Source organism: Heloderma suspectum, chromosome 6, assembly GCF_057233095.1.
Source record: "Heloderma suspectum isolate Gila_16-S chromosome 6, 16-S_ref, whole genome shotgun sequence".
Taxonomy (NCBI): Eukaryota; Metazoa; Chordata; class Lepidosauria; order Squamata; family Helodermatidae; genus Heloderma; species Heloderma suspectum.
Window position 1 is genome coordinate 77,326,813 of NC_139463.1, and position 16,465 is coordinate 77,343,277.

The 16,465-nt window shown below is 42.4% G+C and overlaps 1 protein-coding gene across 5 annotated transcripts in view; it reads left to right on the forward strand.

Moving 5' to 3' along the window:
- Positions 1–16,002, forward strand: part of LOC146341273 (epididymal sperm-binding protein 1-like) — a 39,947-nt gene extending 23,945 nt beyond the window's left edge. The window contains exons 7-9 of one of the 5 annotated variants that reach the window (XM_084805093.1): positions 11,342–11,503; positions 13,290–13,351; positions 15,011–16,002. In XM_084805093.1, the coding sequence (XP_084661219.1) occupies positions 11,342–11,503; positions 13,290–13,327 (200 nt within the window). In that variant the 3' untranslated portion in view covers positions 13,328–13,351; positions 15,011–16,002. Of the gene's footprint in view, positions 1–11,341; positions 11,504–13,289; positions 13,352–14,890 lie in introns of all 5 variants that reach the window. The other 4 variants (XM_084805092.1, XM_084805096.1, XM_084805094.1 and 1 more) reach the window with 4 other exon arrangements.
- Positions 16,003–16,465: the final 463 nt, after the last annotated feature.

A 16,465-nucleotide genomic window follows, 5' to 3' on the forward strand; every position in this document is an offset into this window, starting at 1 on the left:
AGTAATGTTTGATTTTATTTTAGGGAGGGCTGTCATTTTAATGGCAGCTATTCTCCCTAACCGAGACAAGTTAAGTTTAGACCAGTGTCGCAAATCTTGTCTTACTTTATACATAGCCTCATTGTAACTCAATTTTCCCCTTCATGGATCACTGCCTTGTTGTGGTGAAGGGGCTTGCGTAACTCAGTGAAGCCATAAGCTATGCCGTGCAGGGCCACCCAAGACGGACAGGTCATGGCAGAGAGTTCTGACAAAATGTGGTCCACTGGAGAAGGAAATGGCAACCCACTCCAGTATTCTTGCCAAGAAAACCCCATGGAACGTATCACAAGGCTAAAAGATATGACGCCGGAAGATGAGCCCCTCAGGTCGGAAGGTGTCCAATATACTACTGGGGAAGAGCAGAGGGTATTTCCAAGTAGCGCCAGAAAGAGTGAAGCGGCTGGGCCAAAGCCGAAAGGACACTCAGCTGTGGATGTGTCTGGTGGTGAAAAGAAAATCCGATGCTGTAAAGAACAATATTGTTTAGGAACCTGGAATGTCAGATCAATGAATCAAGGTAAGCTGGAGGTGGTCAAACATGAGATGGCAAGATTGAACATCGACATCTTGGGAATCAGCGAACTAAAATGGACAGGCATGGGCGAATTTAATTCAGGTGACCATCGTATCTACTATTGTGGGCAAGAATCCCTTAGAAGAAATGGAGTAGCACTCATAGTCAACAAAAGGGTGGGAAAAGCAGTACTGGGGTACAATCTTAAAAATGATAGAATGATCTCAGTACGAATCCAAGGCAAACCATTCAACATCACAGTAATTCAAGTCTATGCCCCAACCACTGAGGCCGAAGAAGCTGAGGTTGTTCGGTTCTATGAAGACCTACAACACCTTCTAGAACTAACATCAAAAAAAGATGTCCTCTTAGGGGATTGGAATGCTAAAGTAGGAAATCAAGAAATCACCGGGATAACAGGCAGGCATGGCCTTGGTGTACAAAATGAAGCAGGACAAAAGCTAATAGAGTTTTGCCAAGAGAACATGCTGATCATAGCAAACACTCTTTTCCAACAGCACAAGAGGCGACTCTACACATGGACGTCACCAGATGGTCAATATCGAAATCAGATTGATTATGTCCTTTGCAGCCAAAGATGGAGAAGCTCCATACAGTCAGTAAAAACAAGACCTGGAGCTGACTGTGGCTCAGATCATGAGCTGCTTCTTGCAAAATTTCGGCTTAAATTGAAGAACGTCGGGAAAACCACTAAACAGTTCAGGTATGACCTAAATCATATCCCTGATGAATATACAGTGGAGGTGAGGAATAGATTTCAGGGATTAGACCTGATAGACAGAGTGCCTGAGGAACTATGGACGGAGGTCCGTAACATTGTTCAGGAGGCAGCAACGAAATCCATCCCAAAGAAAAAGAAATGCAAGAAAGCCAAGTGGCTGTCTGATGAGGCTTTACAAGTAGCTGAGGAAAGAAGGGAAGCGAAAAGCAAGGGAGAAAGGGGAAGATGTACCCAACTGAACGCAGAGTTCCAGAGAATAGCAAGGAGAGACAAGAAGGCCTTCTTAAATGAACAATGCAAAGAAATCGAGGAAAACAACAGAATGGGAAAGACTAGAGATCTCTTCAAGAAAATTGGAGATCTCAAGGGAACGTTTTGTGCAAAGACGGGCATGATCAAGGACAAAGAAGGCAGGGACCTAACAGAAGCAGATGAGATTAAGAAGAGGTGGCAAGAATACACAGAAGAACTATACAGGAAAGATCTGAATGTCCCTGATAGCCATGATAGTGTGGTCACTGAACTTGAGCCGGGCATCTTAGAGAGTGAAGTCAAGTGGGCCTTAGGAAGCATTAGTAACAACAAAGCTAGCGGAGATGACAGTATTCCAGCTGAGCTATTTAAAATCCTAAAAGGTGATGCTGTTAAAGTGCTGCATTCAATATGTCAACAAATCTGGAACACTCAACAGTGGCCACACGACTGGAAAAGGTCAGTTTACATTCCAATTCCAAAGAAGGGCAACGCCAAAGAGTGTTCAAACTACCGCACAATTGCACTCATTTCACATGCCAGCAAGGTGATGCTCAAAATCCTACAAGCTAGGCTTCAGCAGTATGCGAACCGAGAACTACCGGAAGTACAAGCTGGGTTTCGAAGAGGCAGAGGAACTAGAGATCAAATTGCCAACATTCGCTGCATCATGGAGAAAGCAAGAGAATTCCAGAAAAACGTCTATTTCTGCTTCATTGACTATGCTAAAGCCTTTGATTGTGTCGATCACAACAAAATGTGGCAAATTCTTAAAGTGATGGGAGTACCAGACCACCTTACCTGTCTCCTGAGAAACCTGTACGAGGGTCAAGAAGCAACAGTAAGAACCAGACATGGAACAACTGATTGGTTCAAAATTGGGAAAGGAGTACGACAAGGCTGCATATTGTCACCCTGCTTATTTAACTTATATGCAGAGTACATCATGAGAAATGCCGGCTTGGATGAATCAGAGGTCGGAATTAAGATTGCTGGGAGAATTATCAACAACCTCCGATATGGAGACGATACCACCCTAATGGCAGAAAGCGAAGAGGATCTAAAGAGCCTCTTGTTGAGGGTGAAAGAGGAGAGTGCAAAAGCTGGTTTGAAACTCAACATTAAAAAAACTAAGATCATGGCATCTGGCCCCATCACTTCCTGGCATATAAAAGGGGAAGAAATGGAAGCAGTGACAGATTTTACTTTCTTGGGCTCCAAGATCACCGCAGACGGTGATTGTAGCCATGAAATTAAAAGACGCTTGCTCCTGGGGAGGAAAGCTATGGCCAACCTAGACAGCATAGTAAGAAGCAGAGACATCACCTTGCCGACCAAGGTCCGTCTAATCAAAGCTATGGTTTTCCCAGTAGTAATGTATGGCTGTGAGAGCTGGACTATAAGGAAGGCTGAGCGCCGAAGAATTGATGCTTTCGAACTGTGGTGCTGGAGAAGACTCTTACGAGTCCCCTGGACTGCAAGGAGGTCCAATCAGTCCATCCTAAAGGAAATCAACCCTGAGTGCTCATTGGAAGGACAGATACTGAAGCTGAAGCTCCAATATTTTGGCCACCTAATGCGAAGAGAAAACTCCCTGGAAAAGACCCTGATGCTGGGAAAGACTGAAGGCAAAAGGAGAAGGGGACGGCAGAGGATGAGATGGCTAGATAGCATCACGGATGCAATGAATATTAACTTGAGCATGCTCCGGGAGAGAGCGCAGGACAGGAAGGCCTGGCGTGCTATGGTCCATGGGGTCACGAAGAGTCGGACACGACTGAACGACTGAACAACAACAACAACAACAACAACTCAATTTTCTAACTTTGTTTAAATCTTTAGGAATAAAGAAAGATTTCCAACTATTTGAGCATTTCAATTCATGTCTTGAGGCCCGTGTCATTATGAAATTGTTCTTCCTCTTGTTTAGACATGCCTATACAGAATGCCTCAGATTTACTAAAATTAATTTTTAATCCAGCTATTGCTTCATATGAGCTTGGTTCTTTCATGATTTCTGAGGCCTCTGTTGATGGTTTAGTTATAAAAAAGGCAATGTCATCGGCAAACAAACTGATTTTATGATTTGCATCCTGGATTATCACACCACTAATAGTTATATTATTGCATATCCTATTAGTGAAGGGTTCTAATGCAAGGGCAAATAAAATTGGAGATAGAAGTCTCTTTGTTCAGTACCTTTATTGATTCTAATTTTTTCTGAATCACATCCATTGATTCTAAGCAAAGCTTGCACAGTCTTTGAATCACTTGTATAAAAAGCTTACTCGTGTTCATTTTTTCCAACACCTTATATGGAATGGGCCAATTTAAATTATCAAAAGCTTTATGGGCATCTTGGGAAAGAATGGCTAAAGGTTTCTTACAATTTTTATAATGTTGAATAATATTCAGAACTCTACAAATAGGATTAGTTAATTGCCTAGGTGGAATAAATCCAGATTGGTTTGGGTGAATATAATGGGTAATAAAATTATTCAGTCTAGAAGCCATGATGGATGTCAATAATTAAGAACTGAGATTCATTAATGAAATGGGTCTATATGACTCAACTTCAAGATGATCTTTATCTATTTTGGGAAGCACAATAATCTGAGACAGCTTTCAGGTCTCTGGTATTTGATCCCCTTTAAGCACATCATTAAATAGTACCACTAATTTGGGTATTAGAAGTTCTTTAATTTTTTAATAAAATTCTTACCTTTTTAAAGAGCAGCTTCTATTTCATCTGATATTATTGGGGAGTTCAACAATTGTCTGTGTTGTTCTGTGAGTGTTTTAAGTTGTGAGTCCTCTAAATATTTGTCTATCGTAGTGACATCAAGATCTGAGTTAGAATACAGTTCTGAATAAAATTGCACAAATTGATTACTGATCTGTCTAGTCCCACAAACCAATAAATTTTGATTGTCTTTAACTGAGCAAATAACATTTCTTAGGATGCTGCGTTTCAGCTCATATGCTAGCAATTTAGAGCTTCTACCCCCAAATTCATAGTATTGTTGTTTAAGGTAAAGGAGTGATGTTGAAATCTTACCTACTTCAAGGGCTCTAAGTTCCATTCTTTTTTGTGAAAGAAGGCAGTAAATTTTTGCCCCACCTGATCTTTTTGTGTTTCATTTCCAGAGCTTTATTTCTGACAAAAGTGTTTCCTTTTTTGTATTGAAATCTTCTTAATTGCTGCCAATTCCCATATTACTGCCTACTTGTTCATGTGTATGGAATAATGTTCTATTTCAGTTTTAATTTTCTCAACGTGTAGTTGGTTTTGTAGAAGAATAGGATTGAAGCACCACGCATGGGTAAAGGATCGGTCTAAACAAAGGTTTATGGTTAGGCTTATAGTTGAATGATCTGATACCATTTTTTGATAGATCTCTGTGCTTATGATGGAAGAGGCATGGGTTGAAGAAATTATGTATATGTTTGATAGCAAGGGGCAAAATATATATAATCTCAGGCTCCTATATTTACAAATTGCCAAAAATCTATTAATATAAATTTAGCCAAAAGGTCACTAAATGATGGAATAGTGGTGGTCCTGCACTTATCCCCAAAGCAAGATCTATCCAGAACTGGATCACTTACTCTATTGAAATCCCCCCCCCCCATAATTGTTATGCCTTGTTGAAATACCTCTGCAAAGTATCATGTAAAAAACTATGTTGATTTGAATTTGGTGAGTGCAAAGTGGCGAATGTATAATATGAACCTCCTATGGCAGTTTTAATAAATAAGTATCTGGCATTGGGGTCTACCATAGGACTGTACTGATATAGGAAGGTGGCGGTGGTGAACGCCTCCCTTGAGGAGGGAGTGAAGCCATCAGCCCTCAAGGAGGCAGTGATAAGAACACTCTTAAAGAAGCCCTCCTTGGATCCCCAAGTTCTGAACAACTTTCGCCCAGTTTCGAATCTGCCATTTTGGGGCAAGGTGATTGAGCGGGTGGTGGCGATGCAGTTGAAGGCACACTTGGAAGAAGCCGATTATCTACACCCATTTCAGTCGGGCTTCAGGCCTGGGCATGGGACAGAAAAGGCCTTGGTCGCCTTGGTGGATGATATGAGGAGGGCTCTGGATAGGGGTGAATGCTCCTTCCTTGTTCTCCTCGACCTTTCAGCGGCTTTCGATACCGTTGACCACGGTATCCTCCTGGACCGCCTGGAGGGGTTGGGCATTGGAGACACCGTATTGCAGTGGTTCCGGTCCTGCATCTCCAGCAGGTACCAGAGGGTAGCACTGGGAGAGGAGGTTTCGGACCCATGGCCGCTCACTTGTGGGGTGCCACAGGGTTCCATCCTCTTCCCAATGCTATTTAACATCTATGTGAAGCCGCTGGGGGCTATCATTAGTAGGTTTGGGGTGCGGTGTCATCAATATGCGGATGACATGCAGCTCTACCTCTCGTTCAAATCTTCCCCAAGGTTGGCTGTAGAATCCCTGTCCAAATATGTGGAGACGGTGAGTGGCTGGATGGGGAGGAATAAGCTGAAGCTGAACCCTGACAAAACTGAGGTACTTCTGATGGGAGACAAGAGGAGGCTGGGGGATGTTGACCTGGTGTTGAATGGGGTACGGCTACCCTTGAAAGACCAGGTCGGCAGCCTGGGGGTCATTTTGGACTCCCCGCTGTCCATGGAGGCTCAGGTGTCAGCTGTGAGCTGGACAGCGCTGTATCAACTCCATCTGATATGGTGGCTGCGCCCCTTCCTTCCCGACCATCTGCTCCCATCGGTAGTACATGCCCTGGTCTCCTGTCATTTAGACTACTGTAATGCACTCTACGTGGGGTTACCCTTGAAGACAGTTCGGAAGCTGCAGCTGGTACAGAATGCAGCGGCTCGCCTGATTAAAGGCAGCCGCCATCGTGATCACATCACTCCGGTGCTGAAGGAGTTGCCCTGTTCACCAGTTGTTTTCTGGGCCAAATTCAAGGTGTTGGTTTTGACCTTTAAAACCCTATATGGCTCCGGCCCAGCACAACACCAGACAGGTCGCTTAACAAGATCAGCCTTGGATGGCCTTCTCTCTGTCCCATCAGCCAGGACAGCTAGACTGGTGGGGACGAGGGAGAGTGCCTTCTCTGTGGTGGCCCACACTCTGTGGAACTCCCTCCCTAGGGAACTCCGCCATGCCCCCTCTTTAATGAGCTTCCGCCATGCATTAAAAATGTGGTTGTTCAGGCAGGCATTTGGGGTGGGTTAGGGTATTTTAGAAAATGTTTTTACTGTAGAATTTTATTGTTTTGATAACTGTTTTATTATATACTTTCTACATCGCCCAGAGTGGCTGGGTGACCAGCCAGATGGGCAATTAATACATTAAATAGATAGATAGATAGATAGGGAGGTTGCAAAGAGAATAGCCACACCATGGGCTTTTAAAGAGCCCGAGGCAGGAAACTGTTGTCCAATATATGGGTGTTTTAATACTGTCTTGTGTCTCTTAGCAAAAATATGACATCAGGAGAGCGCTTTTTAATTTCTGTTGTAATCCTATCCTTTTCCTTTTAACAACTGTGCCTAAACTCCTAGCATTAAGGGAATAACATTTTAGGTCACCCATTTATATAGTAATAGATACCTTTGACAATATGCCCTCAATATATAAGAAAATCCAAAATGGCTACAAGTGATCACAAAACAAGTAGATTTGAAATAAATAACACTTTTGACAAAAATGCATAACTCTATAAATTATACCAGAAATAATCCCTAAGAGAAAACTACTCGTAAAAGGAATAAGTTGCCAATTCACAATGCATCACCATCCTATAAAAAACACAGAATTACAGCCAAACCTTATGCTGGAGACATCAACTCTAGTCTATCACTAGAGTACGCAGTTGCCCCATTTGAACCCATACTATTCTTCCTTTTTAAATTTATGTTTTCTTTGGGGGTCAGTATGTTAATTTCTGCCTGTATCTGCCTAGCATTAGGACCTGCTGAGAAGGGGTTCTTTACTTGATCCTGAGTGAGTAAATGCACTCCAACTTTCATTAATTCTGTGCTAAGTAGGTGGACAGCATTTATTTCAGAACCCAATTCATTTAGGTTTAAATATCTAAAAGCCTACCAGTTTTCAGGGCTTGGTTGTTTTGGTAGTGACAAAGCACAGAGCTGGGTTTGTTTCTTTGTTTTTGCACCATAATCAGTTGGCAGCTTCAAATTAACTAGCTCCTTATAGGATTGAAATGTCTCCTGGTGTTGAATGTCAACTGAATGGCTTGGAGAGTGCCTAGTAGAAGGCAAATCTTGATTAACAACTAAAGTTTGAAGCTTATTCTCCAAAGCTGATGGTCTATACAAAATTTCCTTCTGCTTATTCAGTGGGAGGACTTCATAAAGGGTCAGCAACTTTTCCTCTGTAGTTTGTAAAATTATCCATTTGTGATGCCACATGATCTTCCACCATGGTCTGCCCGAAGGTAAATCTTTCTAAAGACTTTAAAGAGTTTTGAGCTGCGGGGATAGTAGCTGGTATATCCCAATTAATTAAATCTTCCATATCTAAATGTCCTAAAACGTCACTTACTGACTTCTTGACAACCTTCTGGGGACAAGGATTCAGAGAAATAAGCTTCTTGTCCTTTAGCAAGGTTTTTTTTATAGTATCATAAAGTATTTGCATTAGAGCCACAACATATTTTTTAATACATGCTCTTTTTTTTTAGGATTAAGGCTGGGAATTTTGTTGTTTTAACGGTTAGGTGATGCCTCTTTCCAGGAGCTCTGCCCAGTAGGCTCCTTGATTCAACGAGATCTATTTTATATTTGGGTATCTCAAAAAGGTAGCTTAAATGTTCAACTGCCAACCTCTTTGATCCCCAGTATGGAATGTTCCCGTTACAGAGGAAGATAATCAAAGTTTGCCCTGTTTCAAATATCTCCCTCGGTTGATCTGTTTTAACTTCTCCTTCCCTCCCGAATACTTTAGATTTCTTAGAATGGTATGTTGTACTTTTTATATGTTATTCAAAAGGTTTCAATAATGTAATTAAATTCTCAAGTTTGTCTCCTGTTTGACTTAATTGATAGTAAATATGCTGAACAGTTCTAGCAATTAATAAAGTTTGTTCTTCTAAAAGGACATCCCCAAATTGTTGCACATTCCCAAAGTTATGCTTTTCAGGAGATATATTTGTGGTTTTGTATAATTTTGTACAACCCTCTATAATTGGGGCTGCTAGGGTCAGCACACCATCACACAAAATGGCAGCACAGTTTCTTGTGGGAGTACTATTTCAATCCATTACATTCTCTAGTATTTATTTATTTATTTATTTCTATACCGCCCAATAACCAAAGCTCTCTGGGCGGTTCACAAAAATTAAAACCAAACGGCACACAATAAAACAATTTAAAATATATAGAACATTAAAACATTAAACATTAAAACCATAGTGGTTTTTAAGAACTCACTATCTAACTCTGTTTGGGGGTGGGCAAGAGATTGTGATCTCCAGGACTACTGATTCGTTTAGATTTTCTCATTTAAAAATAAAACAAGTTATCTATCAAGCTAGAATTGTAAAATGATAAAACTAGCTGTAAAACAGTGTTTCTAAAATGTTAAAACAGTTATCAATATCAATAACGACTAAAAGTTGAAAACACAACAAAAACTAAAAAAATAGTATTAAATCAATATCTAAAAGCTCAGAATAAGATTATTTTTCCCAGCCCCCCTCAAGCACCACTAGGATATTCCTTTCCCACAACAATAAACAATGATAGTCCAGTATCTGATATAAAACTTTTTAAGCCCCTCTTATTGACCCTGAATCAGGCTTAGTCAGTTGTGGTCTCTGAAAGGGGGTATCAGCCTTTCCTCTGCCGAAATAAAAATTGCATGCTGTGCTGTGACAATGCTATGACGATACTATGGGCATCTCTACACCATCCTAAAATCCTGCATTTAAAATGGAGTTTTCTGCTTCCGTTTTAAATGCAGGATCACAACGACTCCCTTTTTCACATGCTTCCTTTTCCCCCACCCCTTCCCCCCTCCTTCTCCCCGTACCTGAGTCGTCCATTATCTTTCATTGATCTCGCTCCTTTTCTTGCCGCTTTTCCTTTTTCATGGAGGGAACTCAAACAGAACACAATGGGGTAATTTGATAGCTCATTATCTGCAATCTGTTTAAAAACGGAACAAAGGGCATTTAGTGCAAGAGAAGCCTTGGAGGTTAACAGCATCTGCAAACTTCCATGGAGCCATCTCAATCTCAGGATAAAAGCTTTGTCTGAAGAAAGCCTATATTAGGTTCTCTTCTCTTCTCAACGCTGTTGTGAGGAAACACAAGAGCACTTCTCTTTGCAAAACTGTACGAGAGAACACTCAAGCAGCAGTGGCGGATCCAACCTATAAGTGGGGTGGGGGGCCTATAAGTAAACCCCACCAGCAAATCCTTGATGCCTCATTCCTGTGTAGTATATCTAGAGGGCAAAAGTTCTTCCCTGTTGCTTAGAGATTGGAAGCTTTTTTCTCCTTCCCCACTCTCCCTTCCTTGAAGGTATTTTCAAATTCTGTTCCACTCATCCATACAGCTGTTTCAATCAGGGACGTTTGTTTATTTCTAGTCCAAGTTTTACTTCTTCTAGAGTTATCTTGCTTAGAAGCACTTATATCTATTTCTTAGTCAACTATCATTAATTTCTGCCAGGGTCAAAAAAAGTTCCATAAAGTTTTTATACAGTTCAGGCAAAAATCATGTCATCTACAACAACTGTATACAGCGATTCAACTGGTTATTAACAAGGAAATGCACCAAAGCTCAGAAAAGCCTCCTCCACAGCTAAAATAGCAGCAAAATCTGATAAGGCTTTAAGGAGTCTTTACGTTCAAATAGAAGCCAAACCCAAGCGTAACTTTTCCAATACAAACTCGATAATTTAAGAGTCAAGTGAAGTGATAAAAATGTCGAGTAAGGTGTTGAGCGAGGTGATAAAAATGTTGAAATTAACTGAAGACTCAAAACAAATGGCGGAGCCCAAAACAAACGCTGCTACTCACAGCACCATCTTTTTTTACTTATTGTGATCCCAGTAATTATCTGCCCCCCACCCCCTGCCAAGGCTTCTACTTGCATTTTTTTAAATGAACATCCACGTTGGACGTCACATCTAGCTTGAGCCACAGAGAGGTCAGTGGACAAGCAGCAACAGCAAAAAAGGAAGAGCAGCAGGGCCTGCGTGTTTGGGGATTGGGAACGGGCCCTATTGCTGTGGAAAGGGCCTTGGCAGGTGCCCACCAAAGCCTGCCCCTGGCACTGGTCTTGCCTGTGTGTACATCTCACAGCGGGCATAAGCAGCTCCTTGGGCCTTTGTGTGGTTTTGAGTCTAGCCTGCCGAGCTGGGAATCAGGCAGCAGGCTAAGACCGGAGAGGCAGAGAGGAATGTCAGCCCACAAGCCCTTCTTGTCCTGTCCAGGAGCACCACCAAACCTCGCTGCCTGTGTGTCCCACTCCACAGGTGAGCATCCCGTGAGCTTGTGTACAGAAAAGACTGAGCCTGCTTTTTATTTGTCCATCTGTTCCTGTTAAAAAGGGAAATAAAAGTATCAGTTACAGTCTCCCTAAAGAACATCAGTTATGGAAGGTGTTCCTACAGTGATTTTTTTCTAGCCACCCTCCACGACTGGAGAGAGATGATCATATTTTTTTCTCAGGTATTGAAAGCGATATCTTCATTGGCTAAAGCCCCCACTCACATGCTGGAGTTGCCTGTCTCACACTTTCCTCTCTCCATCCTCCCCAACCATCCCAGGACATGATGCAAGTCCCAAGGGGCAGTGTGCCTTTCCTTTCCGCTACAAAGGCAAGTCTTACACATCTTGTACTACAGATGGGACCTCCACCTGGAAGTACTGGTGCTCTCTCACCGGGAACTATGATGTGGATGGCAGGTGGAAATACTGTCAGCCTTCAGGTAGGAAAAGCAGCTGGTGCTGCAGAAACTGCTGTGTTTGGAGCAGTAGGCATGGGCATGAGAGCAAGGTCGGAATGAAGTGGGCTGGGAGTGGGACAGAAACAGCTTTCTGTGGTTTCCAGTTGATTAATTTGGGAACTGATCTGTGCAGTTTTGTTTCTACAGTTATGTTCCCACTCCACCCTCCCTCCTTTTTCTGTCTTGTAGAAAAATATAATAGATTTTTTTTTCTTTTCTGTATCTTTTGAAAGTATGAATAATACAATCTCATGTCAAATTTTATGAATATTACCACTGGACAATCATGCATGTTATTATTCAAATCAGTTGGCCATTATTTGTATTGCCTTGTAACGTCCTTCTTACAATGTTCCCAATAAATCATAAGGCTGCACCCAAAAACAGACCAATTCTCAAGATGTTTGTTAGCTTCAGCTATTGGGTGGTATAGAAATAAATAAATAAATAAATTTCCCTGTCTACCTTCTCTAATTCTAATAATGTTTGTGAGATTCAGCATAAATCCCAATTTCCAGACCCTCACAATCAATTCTATTATTGACAGGACATCTTTTTGCTTCCATTTATGACTGATTGCAATTATTAATTATCTTTTTTATAGATAATTTATCTTTGATTATTAATTATCTTTTTCTGATCTTCTTGAAGTTCTTTATTCTTCACCCTTCCCTAAGAAACAACAACTAGATTATAAATCAGATTATTTCATGGTATTTTCTGGTATCCTGTCCTAAAACATTCTAATATTTTGATACTATGGTATGTTATTTATCTGCTCATACGACCGTACCTTGAACACACACCATTTGATTTTCAACAGATTTACCAAAACAAAATATGTCTCAGTCACGTATATAGAAGAAACCAACAACCGTCGGCAAAGCAAGTGTGTTTCATAGCTCCCCTTATTCTGTTATTTTTATTTGGCAATTTTGGCCCTGCCCCACCCCCGTTCACACATACGAGGGCTGTTCAGAAGACCCACTCCACATGGCCTTGCCTGGTGCTCTCTTGCTGGCTGCTTTCTGGACAGATGATCCCACACTTGGTGGGTCTACAATTCTGTCTTTTTATTGCTTTATTACATGTTAATACCACCCAGTAGCTGAAGCTCTCTCACACCACCCTCCCTCCTTTTTCTGCCTTTTTGAGAAATACAATGAAAAGCTTTTTTCTTTCTTTTCTGATTCTTTTTAAAGTATGAATAATACAAACAGTTAAAATTATAAATAAAAATACTAATCTCATGTTAAATTTTATACATATTACCACTGGACAGTGATTCATGTTATTATTCCAGTCAGTTGACCATTATTTTAATTGTCCTGTAACTTTACATAATATTTCTTCTTAAAATAGTCCCAATAAATCATAACGTTGGATCCCAAAATAGGCCAATTGTCAATAAAATATTTGTTTCCCTGTCTACCATCTCTAATTCTAATAATGTTTGTGAGATTCGACACAAATCCCAGTTCCCAGACCCTCACAATCAATTCTCTTATTGATAGGACATCTTTTTGCTTCCATTTATAACTGATGGCAATTTTACTGGTCCTTAGACAATTAATTATCATGTTCTGGTCTTCTTGAAGTTCCTTATTCTTCACATATCCCTAAGGAACAACAAATGGATTATAAAGCAGATTATTTTGTGATATTTTCTACTATCCTCTCCTAAAACGTTCTAATATTTGGATGCTACGGGTTGTTATTTATTTGCTCACACAACTGTATTTTAAACACAATATTCAATTTTCAACAGATTTACCAAAACAAAATATGTCTCAGTCAAATGTATAGAAGAGACCAACAACTGTCAGCAAGGTAAGTGTGTTTCATAGTTCCCCTTATTCCATTATTTTTATTTTGACAATTTTGCCCCCCCACACTCACACATACAAGGGCTGTTCAGAAGACCCACTCCACACATACGTCCCATTCATAGAGGCGGAAGTGGAACTGTGCCTCCCGGCCACCCCTGACATCCACACACCTCCCAGCCCCACCACTGATGTGTGTGTGATCTCTGAAAGGGGGAACTTATGTGCGTACAGTTGTACATGTCCGGGCTGCCAATGTAATTGAGGACCCTGATCATCCAGAGTTCCCCACTGCATGGCAATCGTATTGACGTACCAATGGACCTCCATAGGCTCCCTTTACAAATGTTGTGTTTGGCCGAGGGGCAGCGGGGAGGAGAGTGTCTGGTAGGGATGTCATTGAAATCCGTCTAGGGCTGGAGCTCACCAAACTTTCATCAGTTCACCCCCCTCCCCCCAGACTTCAGCTTACTTTCCTGCAAGCTGGTTGTGCTCTCTCGTGGTTAAGTGCATGAATGGAGGTGACTTCTGGGAAAGGCTACAGACTTCTGGGATTACTACCTGTATCTTTAACGTTGTAGTAATACTTAGAACATCAGTGTGCAATGAATGAGAAAGGATTAATGTTGGAAGAAACCAGTGATGGGCAAACGCCCCCTGGTTTCACTTGATACTGGGCTCAGCAAAGCCAGGCTTTCATTGATATTGGAAAATAGCTTGGTTTCTCCCCCCAGCCCAGCTCAGTTCTGATGTTTTGGTCATGTCATGTTCCCAGTGGCACCATCAAGCAGGGGTGGAATGCCTCCCCACAAGAGATCCTGAACCCTGTCCCACCATTCTATTCCCCCCCCCCCGCCCAAGTTACCTATTGGCAGTGATCCCAGCAGGGAGATCTCACTTGAAGCTGTTTGTTTGTTTGTTTGTTTGTTTTATTTAAAGTATTTTTATCCTGCTCCTCAGCCAAAAAAGCTCCAGGAGCAAGTTACATATAATCAGTAAAACAAGACCGCCCCTGCCCGCAGGCTTACATTCAAAAAAGAAACAGCACCCAAAGAAAGAGGAACGGGGAGGGAAGAGAGGAAAAAAAATAAGTCTTTCAGCAAGGTTGGAGGAATGGCCCTGCTTCCCACTCTCTTCTCCCTCTGTGCTGCCTCCTGCTGGAATGGGTGCTGGTGTGACAGTGGGAAGAGGTCTTCAGCAGGGCTGGTGCAATGGATCTGCTTCCCTCTCTTCTCCTCTCCCTCAAAAAGCAGCCTTCTCCCAACCTTCTCTCCTTGGCACTTTGAGGGCTGTAATGGCAGAACCCCGGTACCAAGAACTCTGGGAAACGTAGCTTTCCCACAATGCTCGTGTCCTTAATATGCAGATAAGGCACCCTAGAAACTACATGTCCCAAGGCTACATCTGACTGGAGGCTGGACTTGCCACTGGGGGTGCTCAAGAAATCACCTCATTCGCCTTTGGGCCACTGGCTTCATTGGACTTCATCCATGCCCATGAGGGATGTGCGTGTCTGTGGCTTATCATTTGCCTCTCTTTCCAGATAGGTTTTGGTAATCGACCAGTGCCCTGGACATCTGATATGCCCACTGCGCTAGTTCACCAATGGGATGTGATCAGCGCTCCTCTGGTTCCATCCTGCTTCTTTCTATCCCACAATTAGGAATAAAGCCTTCTATACAGAACACAGCCACTGGTCGTCCCTTGCCTTGGATTCTACATGGGCTCTGGCATCTTGAGAATACTTCACTCTCAGCACGGATTTACAGCAGTTCAGAAACAGCATCAGTGTATCCAACAGTACCTTTATTTTCATCTCAGATTCCCTATACAATGCACAAACCTCACCTTCTCTTCTCTCCTTTACTCACGTGAAGAGCAGCTCTGTGCACAAATGCTCATCAATTCCGATGTTGCCTTGCCTGACCAGCTACAGCAGACCTTTGGTTTACACATGTTAGCGCCAGATGTCACATATAGACATAGCTATTACAATTAACACTATTCCTCATACTTCAGATGCCTCTGCACTTGTATGGTTGCGCGTATTCTATGCTGCCATTGTTTCACCCCGTTAATGATTACACTTTTATATTGGGCACATCATTAATTATCTAAAGACTTGACAGTTAAGTTTCCAGTCCCTATGGTCATGCAGAAGAGCTTAAGAAGGGTAGGCTGGTGTGGTGTGAATACACAGGTCAGTGTTAAGGACAAGGGAGTACCATGTACCTACAGCCTCTGCTTGTTGGGGGGAAACTGTTAGAAGGCTCAAATCTGAAATATTTCAGTGTTGCTAATTGGTAAGTAGTGGTACTGTGTAAACCAGCCTGAGCTGGATGTCCTGTTATCAAGGTCTGATGAGGCTATTTTGTTCTGGACACCTATATAACAGACTTCCTTGAAACGTCGGTGATACTAACTGATGCGCGCATGAATGTGCAGTTGGCAGATGATTGTGGCTGAATGATTGACACAAGTAGATGTAGCTGCCTCCTCATTTAATACTCAGTAGCTATAATAATTGGATGAGCTTCTCAAGCTGTCCAAGAAGCACTGACTGCTAATGATTTCTGCCCACTTCTCCATTGCAGCATGAAGAAACCAATTGCTTATTTCACCTTAATACTTAATAAAGTCTGTCTTTGCAAACTCACAAGAGGATGGCTTTGTACCGAAGAAACAGCAGTCATGGCTGGAAGAGTGGAATCTGACCCTGGGAGAGAGTTCAGTCTTGTCCGCATCTAGCCCTGCTTTAGTTCCAGCAATGCCCCTGCAGACGACTCCCTGTTTACATGCTTCAGCTCCACCCTGCTTGCCTGCAACGCCCCCTCCTCTCTGGAAACTGGCCCCGATGGTTGTTTCTCAGTGTGTACACTAGGGACCATGGCCATCATTATACGGATGATGGCACTGCCACCAGGTATGTCCACAGCAGGGAGGGGGCTACCCAGCTACATAGGAGGGGGCCCACCAGCTGGCATGATGCTGAGGGCCACCTCAGTCCTGGAGCCAGACCTGCAGCCTTTCCTTGTTTGCTGGCCATGCGCCTGTTTGTTGGCATCTGCCACTGTGGATACAGCCATTGATTCCCCCATTCCCGGCCAAGTGCAGGGCT